Raw genomic sequence first — 14,557 nt, forward strand, 5'->3', positions numbered from 1 at the left:
ATACCGTTATTGATTAGGGAGTGACTTGCTTCTTCATGAAAGACCATCAATCGCAGCACCAGTGGATATTAAAGCCAATGTTGAAAGGGGCTATTCGAAATCTTCGACACAGTTAAGTTCAACAAATAGAGACAGCCATCACTAGAGAGCTCCCTATCACTTCAACTTTCAGATCTGAGGATGTACCAATTTAACGAGTGCCAACAGAAAAGCTATGTACCATTATTACGGAGCGGCTCCAACAGGCCGAAGACTATGTATGACAAGCAATCACCAATCAAGGCCATCATTCCCTTTCACAACGCCTTTTCTACCCCCTCTCTTCGTAAGCTTGTCATTCAGCCCATCGAACTGACCAGGCGTCTCTCCATTCCTGACCTTCCATTTCTCAGTACCAAGCACGCTATCAAGCTCCTCCACAGAAGGTAGTTGTGCGTATATCCAGCCGTCACCTCTCTCCTCGACCTCAAAAGTATAAATGCTCATATCATCATTCCCACACTTTCCAGCGTCCTGCCCTGTCAACTCGAAATTGCGTTTATGGAGCGGACACGAAACCCAGAGTTTGTCATCGCCTTCACCGATGAGGCCGTCGGATAGCACGAACGCGCGTTTGTGTGGACACATTTGTTGCGTGCAATAGTACTTCCCGCGGATTTTGAAAACAGCGAGCTGCGTTCCTCCGCGCTTGACTTGCTGGCTATCGCCAGTGTCGAGGTCGCTGAATTTCGATGCCTCCACCAGCGGCTGCCAGGACAGACTAGTCCAAGTTGTGGTGGAGTCGATTTTGGCGGGTTCCTTTGGCCAGTTTGATGGGCGCTGTTGCCCACGCTCTGTCATTGGTTCCACCCAGTCAACGGTTTCATTGACGTTGGCGAATTGCTGGAACTGTTTCCGTCGTTCGGGGTTCTTGACTGTCTCGGTCCATTCGCAGAAGAAGGACGAAACAAGTTCCTCCATTTGTCGTTCTAGTTCTGAGCATATTCCGAGCTTATCGTTCAGAATTACCTCTCGTAGGTATTTAATACCACCGGGAAGCCCCTCGATCCATCTCGCGGTCCGCTGAAGCCGGTCGGCGGTTCGAATGTAGAATAACAGATATCGATCCAAAATAGGCAGCACGTCATCAACAGGGACGTCTTTTGCCAATATCTCCGAGTGTCGAGGTGTAGCTCCGCCATTCCCACCCACAAAGATAGTATATCCTTTTTCTGTGGCGATCAACCCGAAATCCTTGTTTTGGGCCTCTGCGCACTCTCGCACGCACCCAGAAACGGCACCTTTAATTTTGTGTGGCGCCCGGATACTCTTATATCGTTCCTCGATCCGGATAGCCATGCCCACGGAATCGCCAACTCCGAAGCGACACCATGTAGTACCTACACAGCTCTTCACCGTTCGTAACGCCTTAGCATAGGCGTGGCCACTCTCCATTCCGCCTTCTTCGGACAATTGGGTCCAAATAGCCAACAGATCTTGCTTCTTTGCACCGAACATGTCGATTCTTTGCCCTCCTGTAATCTTGCAGTATAGGTTATACTTTTCGGCGACCCTCGCAATAACAGCTAGCTTCTTAGGGGTAATTTCACCACCGGGGACGCGAGGGACTACGGAGAAGGTACCATTACGCTGGATATTTGCAAGGAATTTGTCGTTGGTATCCTGGAGGCCCTTTCGGCCTGGATCGAGAATATGGCTGTTGAACAGAGACGCCAGTATTGAGCCAATTGCCGGCTTGCAGACCTCACATCCGAGCGAGCCTGGTATGCCGCATTCGGCCATGATGGCCTCGAAGGACTCGAGCTTCTTGACCATGGCCATGTAGAAAATATCGGCTCGGGAATGCTGGAAATGAGGACACAAGTGGTTCTGAACCTCCTCACCACTGTCCTTCATGGTCTTGGTGAAGATGCTTTGCACAAGTGGTAGACAGCCTCCACAGCTTGTCCCAGCTTTAGTGCATGATTTCACATCGCCAATGCTCTTGCATGAGTTCTCTTTGATCGCCGTGGTAATGTCCCCTTTAGTGACGTTGTTGCACGAGCAAATCTGCGCATCATCATCTCTATAGAACCAGTTAGCAAGAGTCGGATATTAGATAGTTGGTTGCTGGCACCATACAGATCATCGGCACCTTCATCGCCTCCTGGCTTTCCAACAATCAATTCTCCTGGAGCAACTTCGAGCTGCTTGTGCCGTTTGCTAATAGCCAAGAGTTTGACGTAGTCAGCCGCATCGCCCATCATCATTCCACCGAGTAAGTATTTTCCGTCAAGGGTGAACAGATATTTCTTGTAAACATTACCGAATGGATCTTTGTAAGTCAATGCCTGGACTTGATCTTTCCTGTCTGGTCCAGACGTTCCATCTGGCAACCACTTAGGGCCAAAGACGTCGGCAAAGGGATCTCCAAAGCTGGCAACATCGACCCCCAAAAGTTTCAACTTGGTGCTCATATCAGGGTCAGTGAAGGATCTCGGTTGGTGATGAATCCTTCCCTCTGTCAAATTGAAAGCAAGAAGGTCGGCCATCTCATATCCAGGACCGACCAAACCGTAGCACATATTCTTCCAATTCGCACACTCGCCAATTGCGTAAACATCCTTCGCTGTGGTTTGCAGGTCGTCGCCAACCAGAATTCCACCTCGTTCATGGCATTGAAGGCCAGACTTTTTAGCCAGGTCGTCCCTAGCTCTGACACCAATCTGCGACGTACTTTAGGTTTTTTTTCAAGTGAATAAAAGAGATTACGGAAACTTACTGCAAAACATACGCAAGAACCTTCCACTATACTCCCGTCTTTAAACTCGACGCCGGTGACGCTGCCGTCCTCAGCAGTAGTGAGTTTGCCGACCATCTTTCCTAGGACCACTTCAACCCCCAAGCCTTTCACTTGTTCGACAACCATCATTCCCGAATCTTTGTCAAGCTGGCGACCAAGCACGTAAGGCATCGCTTCGATGACGGTGATTTTGTCATACACCTCCAAATCCAGCATTGCCTTTGCAGCCTCCAGGCCAAGAAGTCCTCCGCCGATCACAACTCCATTTTGGCCTGTGCCCTTCTTTGCGGCGGAAAATGAAATGAGGTTCTGAAGATCCTCAATAGTGCGATAAACGAAAACGCCCGTAGCATCGTATCCGGGCATGCGTGGAAGGATCGCCGTGGATCCTGTGGCTAGAACCAACTCATGATAACTGAATTTGTCGCCTGTGGCTGTTGTTATTGTTTTGTTGTCTGAATCGATCCCTGTGACCGCTGTATTTATGTGGTAATTGAGCGATCCGTTTGGCATCGAAGTGTACTGTAACTGGTAAATACACAGTCTCCAATTGTGCAACAATCTCTTACCCATTCCTCTGGATTCATGTACAGTCGCTCCACATCTCGGTGCTGGAAGTAGCTGCTAAGGCCAACTCGGTTGTAGGCTAGATGAGGTTCTTCCCCGATGACAACAATATCATACTCCCTTCTCTTTGCATCTAATTTCAGAAGTTTTTCACTACCATTCCGTCAGAGATGATGAAACTTTGCGGGGATAAACTTACATGAACGAGATTCCAACCATTCCCAGCCCGACAACCACGATCCTCTTCCTATTATTAGGTTCGCATTGTATCTCTTCGACAGCAGCCATCTCGTCCACGATTTCCCAGGGTCGGGAATTGCTGACAAGCACTAGTGGCGATGATGATAACTAGATGAAGGTGGGGAGTTAGGAAAGTGGAAATACAACTTAGGAAATCAAGAGAAGATCTTGGAAGTTAGGCAAGATAAAACCACCAAGATTACTAGCGCATCGGATGATTGAACCAATTGTAGATCCTCTATTTCCATGCAGATCCTCCCCCACGAGGCAAAAGCAGGCTTTCCTACGTGTCTTTGGCTGTTAATACGCATGACATTGAGGGTTTTAAATCCCGACGGCGCAACTTCAAAAGTAGCGTGATGGTGCTGGAGAATGAGTGGGAAGAGCCACTTCTCCGGGGAAATGGTCAATGTCGGAAAGAAAACGTAATATAGGGTTGTCGCTTATCAATTCTCCGAGGAGATGCCTTCACCTCTTCATGAATTTAGGAAGGCAAGGGCACGACGAAAACAACGTGGAAAGTGGTCTTGTCACTGAATAAATGTGCTTGAGCATGATTGAAGTTGGGAAGTACTTCAGACGTTTTCAGTTAGCCGAACAGCGCGATTGGTTAATAGACTCAAGCCCTTTTAGACCAACAAACTAAGCGATTATGAGCAGAAAGGGTGCCCTGAGAAGAGAATGAATTCAACAAGTCTTAGCCAGCAGCAAGAAAGGGATTTCTACATAATGGCGGCGCCACTATTGGCAAGAGTGGGCCTAGGTCGATGAGCTGTAGAAAAATTTAGCTTACATGAAAAGAAAACATGGACGCTAGGGTCCAAACACAATATGTTGGTGATTTAGTCGAGCGGTAAACAACACACCAACCTGAACTCTCCGGAATATCGACTGGTAAGTATGGCCGTGTCCGGCCCGGTACTTGCAGTGTATGAGAGCATGAGTATCAAGTGCCCAGAAAATTGTAACAAGTTCCCCTGGCCGAACTGACAACCTCCATAAAGGACGTCGATAATTACATCAATGCTTGTGCGAAGGAGGTGAAAAAGACATACCTAAGCTGCCAAAAGACCAGTATGAGGCAATAAGAAAAGCGAATCCGAACAGCGCTCCTCCTAACCTATGCCGCACTGAGCCCTCAAAAGACTGGGTCGCCACCCATAACGTTCCGATTGAGTAGGACGTTAGAGTTGGTACACACAGCAGAGGCATGTTGTTCCCTGAAATCTGCTTGTGGGGGTGGTAACCTCGTCTAGATTTCTGTTATTGGAGACTGACTACAAGGCTTTTGTGCTATCTCTAAAGTCCCGAATGTGTGTCATGCTTGGCTGACGAAAGAGTTTAGGGATAGTAAACACTTAGACGTGGCTCGCGGTCCCATTAAGCTAGTGGAGGTTACTGATTAGCTGTTCCACAGTATTTGTCCTGAGGGTAACTGTCGGGGAGGCTGGTTGTGGATTGTGACAATGGCGCGGAGATATCTTGATCATAGTTACGAGGGCCTGTGTGGGTGTCGTCGAAATCGACAGTAGTGAATAAAGTATGGGGCGGATGTCAAGCTAACGCTGCTTTGCGCCCTATGAGTGGAGGGCTGTAGTTTCGCCGCGGACACTCGCATCTTCGTGCTAAGTCTCCTCTAGTGCCTTGACCTGAGTTTCTTGTATTCAAATCTTAATAGCATCCTGTTGTGCATCAGTGGGTGAGGCAGTGAATATATATTCTGGGACCTAGATAGGCAGCTGTATCGGAGGGCAGGCCAAACCCATGTCCTGGTCTGAATTTTCAGTGTGTGGATCCGACATCCGGACAATTTCGCCTTATCTTCTTCATGATAGAGTGGCCTTCCAAATCCTTACAATTTGTAACTTCTCCCACCCAGCTTTGCTCCCACTTATTCCTACAGTCTCGGCCATCCAACCAGGGCCCCAATCTTTAATACGTTGTTTAACCACTTCTGGTTTGTTTTGGGCACATAATAATAGGTATGCAACCCCCCTCAACGGATTCAGGATGTGTGGTATCTGCTCGAGCATTCGGTTTGTGACCTCCATTCCATCTATACCCCCAGCATATGATAATTCGAGGAGATACGAGTCTTGCTCGAATGATGTCGACTTTTGACCTGCTAGTATGGTATTATAATTGTCGTGGCGAGAATAGTCGGGAAGCTTGGCAGGTACGTAAGGTGGGTTGAATATAAACACATCGACTAAGTACGGCCGAATTGCGCATGCCAAGTCTCCATTGACAATATCGAGAAAGACTGATTCGCTAGGGTTGTGTATGGCATTTTGCACGGTTTGAGAAGCTGCTTGACAGGCGAAGCTGTTTATGTCAGTTCCGAGAGCCAGCACATCATCTCGACCAAATATTGTTTTAGCATTGGCCGCAACAAATGCGAGGACAACCCCAGAACCTACCCCGACTTCGAGTACCAGCGGTGAGGTCGAGCATGGTTCTAGCTCGGGGGTGGTCTGCCTAAATCTATCGTGAAGGAAAGCTGCCTCCGAAAACGACGATATCGTGTCGAGAAGTAGAAAGGAGTCTTCAGCTGGCTCATAAACGCGATCGAAGCATACGTGGGAGGTCGAAGGAGTTGGTAGCATCGTGTGTGAAGGATAAGGTTGAAGGACAGTACGGCGGACGTCCAATGAGAGTGCGTCAGTGGGCCTTAGTCAAATCGGTGTCATCATCACCGAGGTTGTGAATTTTCACAATCACCTCATCGCACCCTTCTTTCTTTCAATTGACCAAAATCAAAACAACTAGACAGGATGAGAATCTACAGCAGACTGCTTGCAACAGCCGCAGATGCTGGTGCAGCTAGACCCTTCAGAGCTGTTCCAATGGCTCTTTTGCCCCCAATTCCGCTTTATCGACGCCTCCTGCGGGCCCACCGAAGAAAGCTGCCAACAGAGGAACGTTTGCTTGGCGACTTGTATGTTAAGGCCGAGTTTCGAGCTCACAAGGACATCGATAATCCCATACAAATCGTAAGGCGTTGCCTTTAGGCTGCCAAGGACCCTCCCACTGAAACCTCGCAGGTTGGGTTTCTCACAGAGTGGCAATTGTATGCCCAGCAATTAGAAGGCGATTCCTGGAAAGATGCCAGGATGGATAAATCGAAGATTGACAAAATGAGTGGTGCGTTCATTCTCTGCCTGTCATTACTCTCCACTCAAAGCATTCGCCATTCGAAGGCGGAAGCCACATCCGTGACCACCAAACTGATTCTCACACCCAGACCAACAAATCGGCCAATTATACGAATTGATGCAAGCCATTCGCAAGCAAGAGCTGGAAGATAACGATCCAGAGTACAAGCCCGCTCAGTGAGGCTCTGTAAGTGAATTTACAGCGGGTATATCTACAATTGTCTGATTGTATTCTTTCACAGGCACCACAGGCAGATGACATGATACAATCTTGCGCATTCAGTCACTGACATTACCACATCATTAAGCAGTGACCTTCGCCGAGTTTGCAGAGGAAGGCGATTCGTTATGTGAATCTCTCATCAGCGTCTTCATCGAGAATCATTCGTACTCCAAGAATAAGGCTCGCAAAGCCATCTAATAGTAGAATCCTAAGCGATACAACTCTGGGTCACGACTACCTCCACCCTTCCTTCTCTTCAGAGCCACACTTTCTTCGCCAACCAACTCCTTCCACTTCGAATTCCCAGCACACTTTCCAATCCAACTAATCAGCCAACCCAGAGCCAACACCAATCGGCTTTCCTTTATCAACTCCTCTTTTCGGTGGCCTTTCCACTGCGCTGTTCCACTAGCTCTCGGGATGTGTAGATGTGTGCAGTACAATTCGCCAACCTGCTGGCACTCCTGGCTGTCGTTGGAAGAACCCTGTGGGTCCGGCAAGGATCTCCTTTCCTGCCCCATGTTTCACGAAAGCGCCCTCCACAAGATTAAGGAGCTCCCTCCCTTTGGTTGCAAAAGGGCGCCGAGGTATTGCTGTCCTTGGTGCGATAATGCATTCCAAGACCCGCGGACGAGTCGAATGATTGTAAGGGAGAAGACGAGGAGAAAGAATCCGTTTCGGGATATCCCACCACCGCCGCGGACCACGAAATATTTCAAGCATCGTGAGACAGTTTATGAGCAGAGGGGCTCTCCTATCTGCTGTACCGTAATGTGAACTCGAGTTAGGAACGACACACAAAAAGATATGGATCACTACGAAAGTGTATTTGATTTCATGTAGATGAATGGTTTTGATGTACTGATTCTCTCAAGGCATGCAGCTATCAGTCGTAATTTAATGTTGGCGGTGTCTGTTCCAATTACTCAGTGCTTGGGGTGGAAGCGTTAGCGGCAGCTTGTTCTGTGCTGTCATGGAGCATTCACTCGTTCTCTGGAGGAGTTTGATTGACGGATTTATATAAAGTCTCATGTACCAAACACATATACGGGAGTACCTTCCGACTTCGCGCAATGTTTTATGATCAATTTGGCGAAGACAATGAGTAGCCAATCAGAGGGAGTCCCGGGCTCGGGACTTGAATTGGGTGTTGCCGACCCGCCAGCCCCGCGAAACACCAGACACGTCAGGGAGCATGAAGAGCTTCTCTCTTGTACTCCGCTCCTCCGTTATATCACATTTCCGCTGGACGGATTACGTCCGCTTCGCAGGGTAGAGAGTCCCAAAAGAGCAACGTTGCAACAAGTCTAGCAAACCTGTCCTCAAGCAGTTATTAGGCACCCGTGGGGTAGAAGAGCCCGAACGTCACCGATAACAGCTCCACAACCTACCAGGAATCCTCACGACACGCGCAACACTTCGCGTGCAGCTCAAATATCAACATGACGAACTTTATGGAGAACCTCTGGGAGTCCATCTTTACCGCTGGTCCGACTCCCACCCTCCTCGTCGCAACAAATGCGTCATTCGCAGCGCTCCAGGTGCTCTTCTTCATCCTGCTCATCGCAACCTACAGCGTGCACTTCGTCATCCTCTCCGGCCTCACCGCAGGTCTGTGGTGGGCAATCAACTGGTTTGCCGCCGAGATCCGCGCCGCGCAAGCTAAAGAAGAGGAAGCTAAAAGGATCCGCGATGCGAGACGGGAGAAGGAGAAGGAGAAGAAGGGTGTAAACGCCGGCCAAAGTGAGGGAGAGGCCATGGATACGGGAGATGATACAGAGGTGGACACAGAGGTGGAGGAGAAGTACAAACCGAAGACGGCAAGCCGGGCGCCGCGCCCGGAGACGCAGAGTACTGTGTTCGTGGAGAGGCCAACGCAGTCAGGAGGAAGGGGAGATACGCCGGTCCCACGAGCTCCAGCGCCAGGTCCCGCGGCCGCGAGCACCACAGGTGCGACTACCAAGCTGGCGCCGCTGGTGGACGATGCGCTGAAGAAAAGGCGGCCTGGGAGCATGGGAGAGTCAACGGGCGAATTGAGCACGGATAGCGAGTGGGAGAAGCTGTCTCAAGACTCTGGCGAGAGATGATAGCCTATTGGTGTCTCGAATACCCTGAAATAGCTCTCTGCACGGTTGCTTGTTCACAACTTGTCTTATTCTTCCAACAGAAGCCCATATCGTGTTCAATTGCAGATTAATTTCAAGTGTCCGATGCAATGCACGTGACGACGCGATGCAGCAGCCAGCCCTACCTGGTGGTGCGACATGTGTCGATACTCGCACGCAGTCAAAAGCAAACTAATAAAACAACAGCTTCCTTAGCCTCTAGCACGCGAGAAGTTTATCTGAGCAGGAAAAGCCTTGAAGGTCGTCGCCTGACGCCCAACATAACCTGGCTCGTGCATCCCACTCCAAGCTTGCCTTGGGTGCCCCGCGACAAGGCAGGCGCCAAAAACCATCACCGTACCCGGATGCGTGAAACAACGAACGGCGAGTGTGAATTGCCATCGCACAAATGAAACTCCATCGCCTCCTCCCATGTCGGTAGTCGCTCCTGCTCTTTGATGAGCACTCTCGCCCTTGTTCCATCGACGCCACCCGCTCCTCACCCCGCCATACCTGCCCGCCTGCTTCATCATGGCATCAGTAGGCGCTCCCTTGAGCATCGAGGACATTGTCGAGCAAGCGGCCAACTTCCAGTACAATGTTCACATCCCGCTGCGGTACTGGCTCCGCACTGCCGACACTATGCAGAAGGAGGTCGGTTGCTTTGACCTGTCCGGCGTTTTCTAGCTCACTCCTCGCAGGCCCAAGTGTATGAAGCAGAAGGCAACAATGTCCAGGCCTACCTCCTTCTCTACCGCCACGCACAGCTAGTGCTCAACCACCTGGAACAGCATCCCGAGGTGAAGTTGCCCGAGAATAAGAAGGGCATGGCATTGGCTCGGGCCGCTGTCAACGGCGATTTAACCCAACTTGAAGTTCTGGCGCCACATATTAGGAAGAGGCATGCGGAATTTTTGGAGAGGCGCCGGGTACAGCAGGAAGCCCTGGAATCACTAGAGGGTCGGGGGGAGAGGCTGCCACAAGAGCTAGACGGGCTTTCGCTGCATCCGGGAGCGTCTGGGAGGCGACCATACGAAAAAACTAAGCTTGATGCCGGAGAGCACCGGTCACTGGCGGCTAAGCTTGCACAGAGAGAAGTCCGTCGGAGAGATGCAGCCCGGAGGAGTGTGCGGCAAGCCGGGGTGTCAGAAGAGCAGGAGCAGGAGAGGCGAACAGGTGGTGTATGGGGAGAGTGGGAGAAAGAGCTGCGTCGGGAGAGCGACGAAGTCGATGACGACCTCTCCAGGCAGATCCAGGAGGTGGCTCGTATGCAGAATGGACACATGCCGCCGAACTTCTCAGTAGGTCACGGGCTGTTGCAACTGAATCCTTCGCTAACCTGGACAGCGCCCTACGTCTTATCAATCTCCAACCAGTCCCTACCATTATCCGGCGGTGCCACATAAAGCCCAAGAGCGGTGGTCAGGCTCAGACTCAAGACTGCCGTCTCAGGGTACAGCTCCCGCTAGACCACCGAAGGAGCTCCTCCGAAGACCATCAGACTCCTCGACGCGACCTCCCGCTCTTCCTCCTAAACCTCCTAAACCACTGACATCTTCACTCCCATTCGAGAATCCTCGGCCTCCGCCAATACCTGGAAAGTATCGGGATGCCGAACCCACCCCACCGCCTCTCCCCGGTAAATACCACGCCCACTCATCAGTCTCCACACTACGGCCCTCATCGCCATCCGCAAGCTCAAAAGAAGACCTTGACGAGTTCCTTTTCAAACCCTCCGCCTACCTCGAAAACGGTGAACCCCTTCGCACAGTCTTCCTCCCAAATACCCTACGTCAAGCGTTCCTCTCCTGCGCCTCCAAAAACACACGACTCAATCTCGAAACCTGCGGCATCCTCTGTGGTATCCTCAAATCCAACGCCTTGTTCATCACTCGACTCGTCATCCCTGAACAAACCAGTACGAGTGATACTTGCGAGACGGTTAATGAGTCGGAGTTGTTTGATTATTGTGATAAGGAAGAGCTGATGGTGCTGGGCTGGATCCATACCCATCCGACCCAGACGTGCTTTATGAGCAGTCGGGATTTGCATACGCATGTGGGTTATCAGGTCATGATGCCGGAGAGTATTGCGATTGTTTGTGCGCCGAGTAAGGAGCCTAGGTAAGCCACTCTCACCCCACTTTCTACCTTTCACTACCCACCCTCTACCTTCCTTTATCCTTTCTCCCTTTTTCTATCTGCCAAGGCTTTCAACACTTCGTGTGCTGACATTGCAACTAGCTGGGGTACTTTCCGCCTCACTGATCCTCCCGGCAAAAATGTAATACTGAATTGCAATCAACCCGGCATCTTTCATCCCCACAGCGTCGACAACATATACACGGATGCTTTGAACCCTGGACATGTTGTCGAACTTCCCCAAGCACCGTTAGAGGTGGTGGATATGAGGCCTAAGATATAAAGAGTCGACATCCGTTTTGTAATGATTCAAAATATATATTCAAAGGAAGGCAACCCGGGCAGGGTATCGCATCTCTCCACGTATGGATTAGTGCTTATTTGGGATAATAGGATGTATGAGGATATGAGTAACATGGGTTGTCTTGCATAGCGAGGCGTTGGAGGAATTCTTGGATACTACTACTAAGGACAGGTATTCATTAGTATATGTATGATGCTGCTCTAGGATATCATGCACACTGAACCATATTTGCTAGTAAGCTTAAAGATGCTAGCAGTAGATCTACAAGTGGAGATTCGTCATCACTCCTACAACTTTTCCTTATCAAGTCTGTCTTCTTCCTAATTTGCGTTTACGTTTGCGTTCGTTTCACGTCCTTCTCCTCCCACACACCCGGTCTACCTTCTCTTTCTTCAAACTCACTTCCACTCCCCAAGTACAACCCATTTCCTAATTCCATCCTCTAAGTCGTCAGTCTAAAAAGCGGATGATCATCCCCCAAATTGTCCGCATCCACATCACTCAACCTCCCATCTCTCTCTCCCCTCTCCCTCTTCCGATTCTCCCACTTCACAAACACAAACATCGCCGTACAAGCAGCGCCACATATCCACAACATCCCTAAACTCACCCCATACCCGGTTCTATATGTCGGTTTCTCCGCATCCAGAAACACATTACTCGCAACAATACCCCCGATATTGCCAAACCCTACTTGCATGGCAGAGGATACTGAGCGTTTGTAATGCCCGGAGACGAGGTTGGACAGCCAGACTAGGGTGATGGGTTGGGCTATGTAGCCGCCGGGTACTATGAGGAAGAGCGCGAAGTATTTTACGCCGGAGGAGAGGTGTTTCTGGGCAAGGAGGAGGATGTAGCCGATGGAAGAGATGGTGAGGCCGAGGATGCAAAAGGCGTAGCGGTGGCGGGCTCGGTCCGTAACCCAGGCAGTAATGAGAGCAGTGACGGTAGCCACGACAAAGATAGGGATGCTGCGGACCTAGGTTGGGGTGCGAGTCAGTAAGATGCTTGATGCCAGCGCACAACACCAAGCTCGTACGAGTAGGTCGAAGGGTGGGTCGATGGATAGATCCATGGACGGATGAAAGGATAAACAGAACAGAAACCTCAGACAAACATACCTGTGCCGCTGCGCTCGTATACCCCAACTCCTTCACAATCGTCGGAATAAAAAAACTCCCCGCATACCCCGTATTCACAATTCCAAAATACGCCAAGGTACCCAGATAAATCTTTGGATCCCTAAATATCCTCCTCACTGCCCTCTTATCCAGACGGTTCATAACCGCATCCCCACTATCAGCCGACAGTCGTGCGATGAGCAGAGCGCGCTCATCGGGGGAAAGGAAAGATGCGGTTTCCGGCCAGTCCACGACCCACCATTTTGCGATGAGGCCGAGGACAACGGTGAGGAGCCCTTCGAGGATGAAGATCCAGCGCCAGCCGCCGTAGCCGCGGATTCCGTCCATTTTGGCAATGGCATAGGCGAGGAGGCCGCCGAAGCCGCCTGCGATGATGGACGCGGCGAAGAAGAGGGTCAGGCGCCATTGGAGCTCGTACCGTTTGTAGTACATGGAGATGAGGTAGACACAGCCTGGGGTTGATCAGTGTCTATTTCCAATGGGAACTGAAATATTAGGGAGAGCAGAAGACGCACCAGGAAATAAACCGGCTTCGAAGAAACCGAGGAGGACTCTCATGGCGATGAGGCCGCCGAAGGTATTGACAAGGCCCATTCCAATGGTACAGATACCTTCAATATGTTAGCTAGTGTTCGGAAAGCTCCGAAATTTTTTGCTCACCCCAAAGAACCATAATGAGAGATAGCCATGTGGAAGGTGCAAGCTTCTTAATAATGAGATTCGATGGGACTTCAAAGAGAATGTACGGAATAAAGAACACAAAGAGTGCAATATTATAATCCGATCCGTGCATATTGAGGTCTTCCGTGAGTCCTTGGATGCGCGCATTCCCTAGATATCCGTCAGTAAAGCTATTCGAGAGTCTTAGGACAAGGAGAGAAGAGAATACATACCTATATTCGTGCGATCAAGAAACGCCAGTAAGAAGAGAACAAAAAGCGGAGGAAGGACATAAAGATCGCATTTCCGCAACAGCTTCTTCTCCGCTTCTGCATCAATGTTCGCTCCAGCCGTATCGTTAATAACCTCAATCTTCTCGTCCGGAAAACTGACTGGTTCCTTTTCTACCATGACGGATGGTGGCAATGATGTGCTGGGAAAACTGTGGTCGAAGTCTAAGACTGAAAAATTTAGGATCGCGAGAAAGCGCACGCGGTGATAGGATCCTTATAGAGGATCGACATACTACTGAGTGCAGTTAGTGACACCAATCAGCGGGTAGTACACGTGCCGGTTTTGCTACCCTTGTACCCCGGATTTCGGATGCTAGGATGGTGAGGGGAAGCTGGGGAACGGGTGTGGGGAATCAATTCCGCACCTCTTTCCGCGTTGAGGGAGGGTATGCTGAATCAAGATTAAGCTTGGGTTTGGGCGTAGGTTCTGACTCGGTGGTTTCGCTAGGATGAATGGATTTTGTGAGATGGAACAGATCCGACAACGCACCGTGAAGCTTTACAGAAGTTCCCGAGGTCTGGAAACGGGGGCAGTACCATCAAGGTGGTTCCAACCCGACCAAGTGTTTAGACAAGATTGCCTTCCCTTGTAGCTAGATTTAAGTATGCAAGTACTATCCCTGGATATGTTCCATTTTCTGGTCTAGAAAGTTACTGCAAACCAGAGGGCTTTACGATGGGCTGCCCAATCAACTTTGGGCCGAGGGTCCCACAATAACTATATAAATCATGTAGCTCCTCGGAACCTTAGTCCACAATACATGACTCCTCTCATAACACGTGTGGCCCTTCCAAGGTACAGTTACCCTTGTTCTGCTAACCCAGTCACGAGAGCTCGGCCTGTTCGACTCGGATGCAGGGCATGCCTGACCGAGTCCATGCCATTTCACCCGAGGTAGTCTTTCTTCAATTATACATGTTGATGCCATAGCATAATGGAAAGGT

General features: G+C 50.2%; 6 protein-coding genes across 6 annotated transcripts; 3 read left to right on the top strand and 3 right to left on the bottom strand.

Moving 5' to 3' along the window:
- Positions 1-270: 270 nt before the first annotated feature.
- Positions 271-3,637, bottom strand: BDR25DRAFT_293377 (nitrite reductase; the record flags this gene model as incomplete). The annotated part of the gene is made up of 5 exons (XM_033688716.1): positions 271-2,065; positions 2,122-2,705; positions 2,762-3,304; positions 3,352-3,502; positions 3,549-3,637. 5 exons carry the CDS (start codon positions 3,635-3,637, stop codon positions 271-273), a joined length of 3,162 nt encoding a protein of 1,053 aa, XP_033543334.1.
- Positions 3,638-5,292: 1,655 nt separating this feature from the next.
- BDR25DRAFT_293380 (N(5)-glutamine methyltransferas-like protein MTQ2) lies at positions 5,293-6,199 on the bottom strand. Its single transcript, XM_033688717.1, has one exon. It carries the CDS (start codon positions 6,193-6,195, stop codon positions 5,416-5,418), a length of 780 nt encoding a protein of 259 aa, XP_033543335.1. The 5' UTR covers positions 6,196-6,199; the 3' UTR covers positions 5,293-5,415.
- Positions 6,200-6,363: 164 nt separating this feature from the next.
- BDR25DRAFT_236693 (acetate non-utilizing protein 9, mitochondrial precursor) lies at positions 6,364-6,925 on the top strand (the record flags this gene model as incomplete). Its single annotated transcript, XM_033685557.1, has 3 exons — positions 6,364-6,582; positions 6,634-6,733; positions 6,834-6,925. 3 exons carry the CDS (start codon positions 6,364-6,366, stop codon positions 6,923-6,925), a joined length of 411 nt encoding a protein of 136 aa, XP_033543336.1.
- Positions 6,926-8,157: 1,232 nt separating this feature from the next.
- Positions 8,158-9,159, top strand: BDR25DRAFT_306049 (Pkr1-domain-containing protein). The gene has a single exon (XM_033690537.1). The coding sequence runs from the start codon at positions 8,410-8,412 to the stop codon at positions 9,052-9,054; it is 645 nt and encodes a 214-aa protein (XP_033543337.1). The 5' UTR covers positions 8,158-8,409; the 3' UTR covers positions 9,055-9,159.
- Positions 9,160-9,560: 401 nt separating this feature from the next.
- On the top strand, positions 9,561-11,788 carry BDR25DRAFT_268425 (STAM binding protein). The gene is made up of 4 exons (XM_033687109.1): positions 9,561-9,726; positions 9,774-10,373; positions 10,420-11,195; positions 11,316-11,788. The coding sequence occupies exons 1-4, from the start codon at positions 9,604-9,606 to the stop codon at positions 11,494-11,496; spliced, it is 1,680 nt and encodes a 559-aa protein (XP_033543338.1). The 5' UTR covers positions 9,561-9,603; the 3' UTR covers positions 11,497-11,788.
- A 42-nt stretch (positions 11,789-11,830) lies between these two features.
- Positions 11,831-13,730, bottom strand: BDR25DRAFT_293393 (MFS general substrate transporter; the record flags this gene model as incomplete). Its single annotated transcript, XM_033688718.1, has 5 exons — positions 11,831-12,496; positions 12,639-13,111; positions 13,175-13,270; positions 13,320-13,490; positions 13,553-13,730. 5 exons carry the CDS (start codon positions 13,728-13,730, stop codon positions 11,960-11,962), a joined length of 1,455 nt encoding a protein of 484 aa, XP_033543339.1. The 3' UTR covers positions 11,831-11,959.
- Positions 13,731-14,557: the final 827 nt, after the last annotated feature.

Source organism: Lindgomyces ingoldianus (genome assembly GCF_010093535.1).
Source record: "Lindgomyces ingoldianus strain ATCC 200398 unplaced genomic scaffold BDR25scaffold_33, whole genome shotgun sequence".
Classification (NCBI taxonomy): domain Eukaryota; kingdom Fungi; phylum Ascomycota; class Dothideomycetes; order Pleosporales; family Lindgomycetaceae; genus Lindgomyces; species Lindgomyces ingoldianus.

Excerpts from the sequence above, each read along its gene's own strand:
- BDR25DRAFT_306049 (XM_033690537.1), top strand. The coding sequence starts at position 8,410 with ATGACGAACTTTATGGAGAACCTCTGGGAGTCCATCTTTACCGCTGGT.
- BDR25DRAFT_293380 (XM_033688717.1), bottom strand. The coding sequence starts at position 6,195 with ATGCTACCAACTCCTTCGACCTCCCACGTATGCTTCGATCGCGTTTAT.
- BDR25DRAFT_268425 (XM_033687109.1), top strand. The coding sequence starts at position 9,604 with ATGGCATCAGTAGGCGCTCCCTTGAGCATCGAGGACATTGTCGAGCAA. Across the intron at positions 9,727-9,773 it reads CCGACACTATGCAGAAGGAG|GCCCAAGTGTATGAAGCAGA; the intron begins GTCGGTTGCTTT and ends CACTCCTCGCAG. Across the intron at positions 11,196-11,315 it reads GCGCCGAGTAAGGAGCCTAG|CTGGGGTACTTTCCGCCTCA; the intron begins GTAAGCCACTCT and ends CATTGCAACTAG.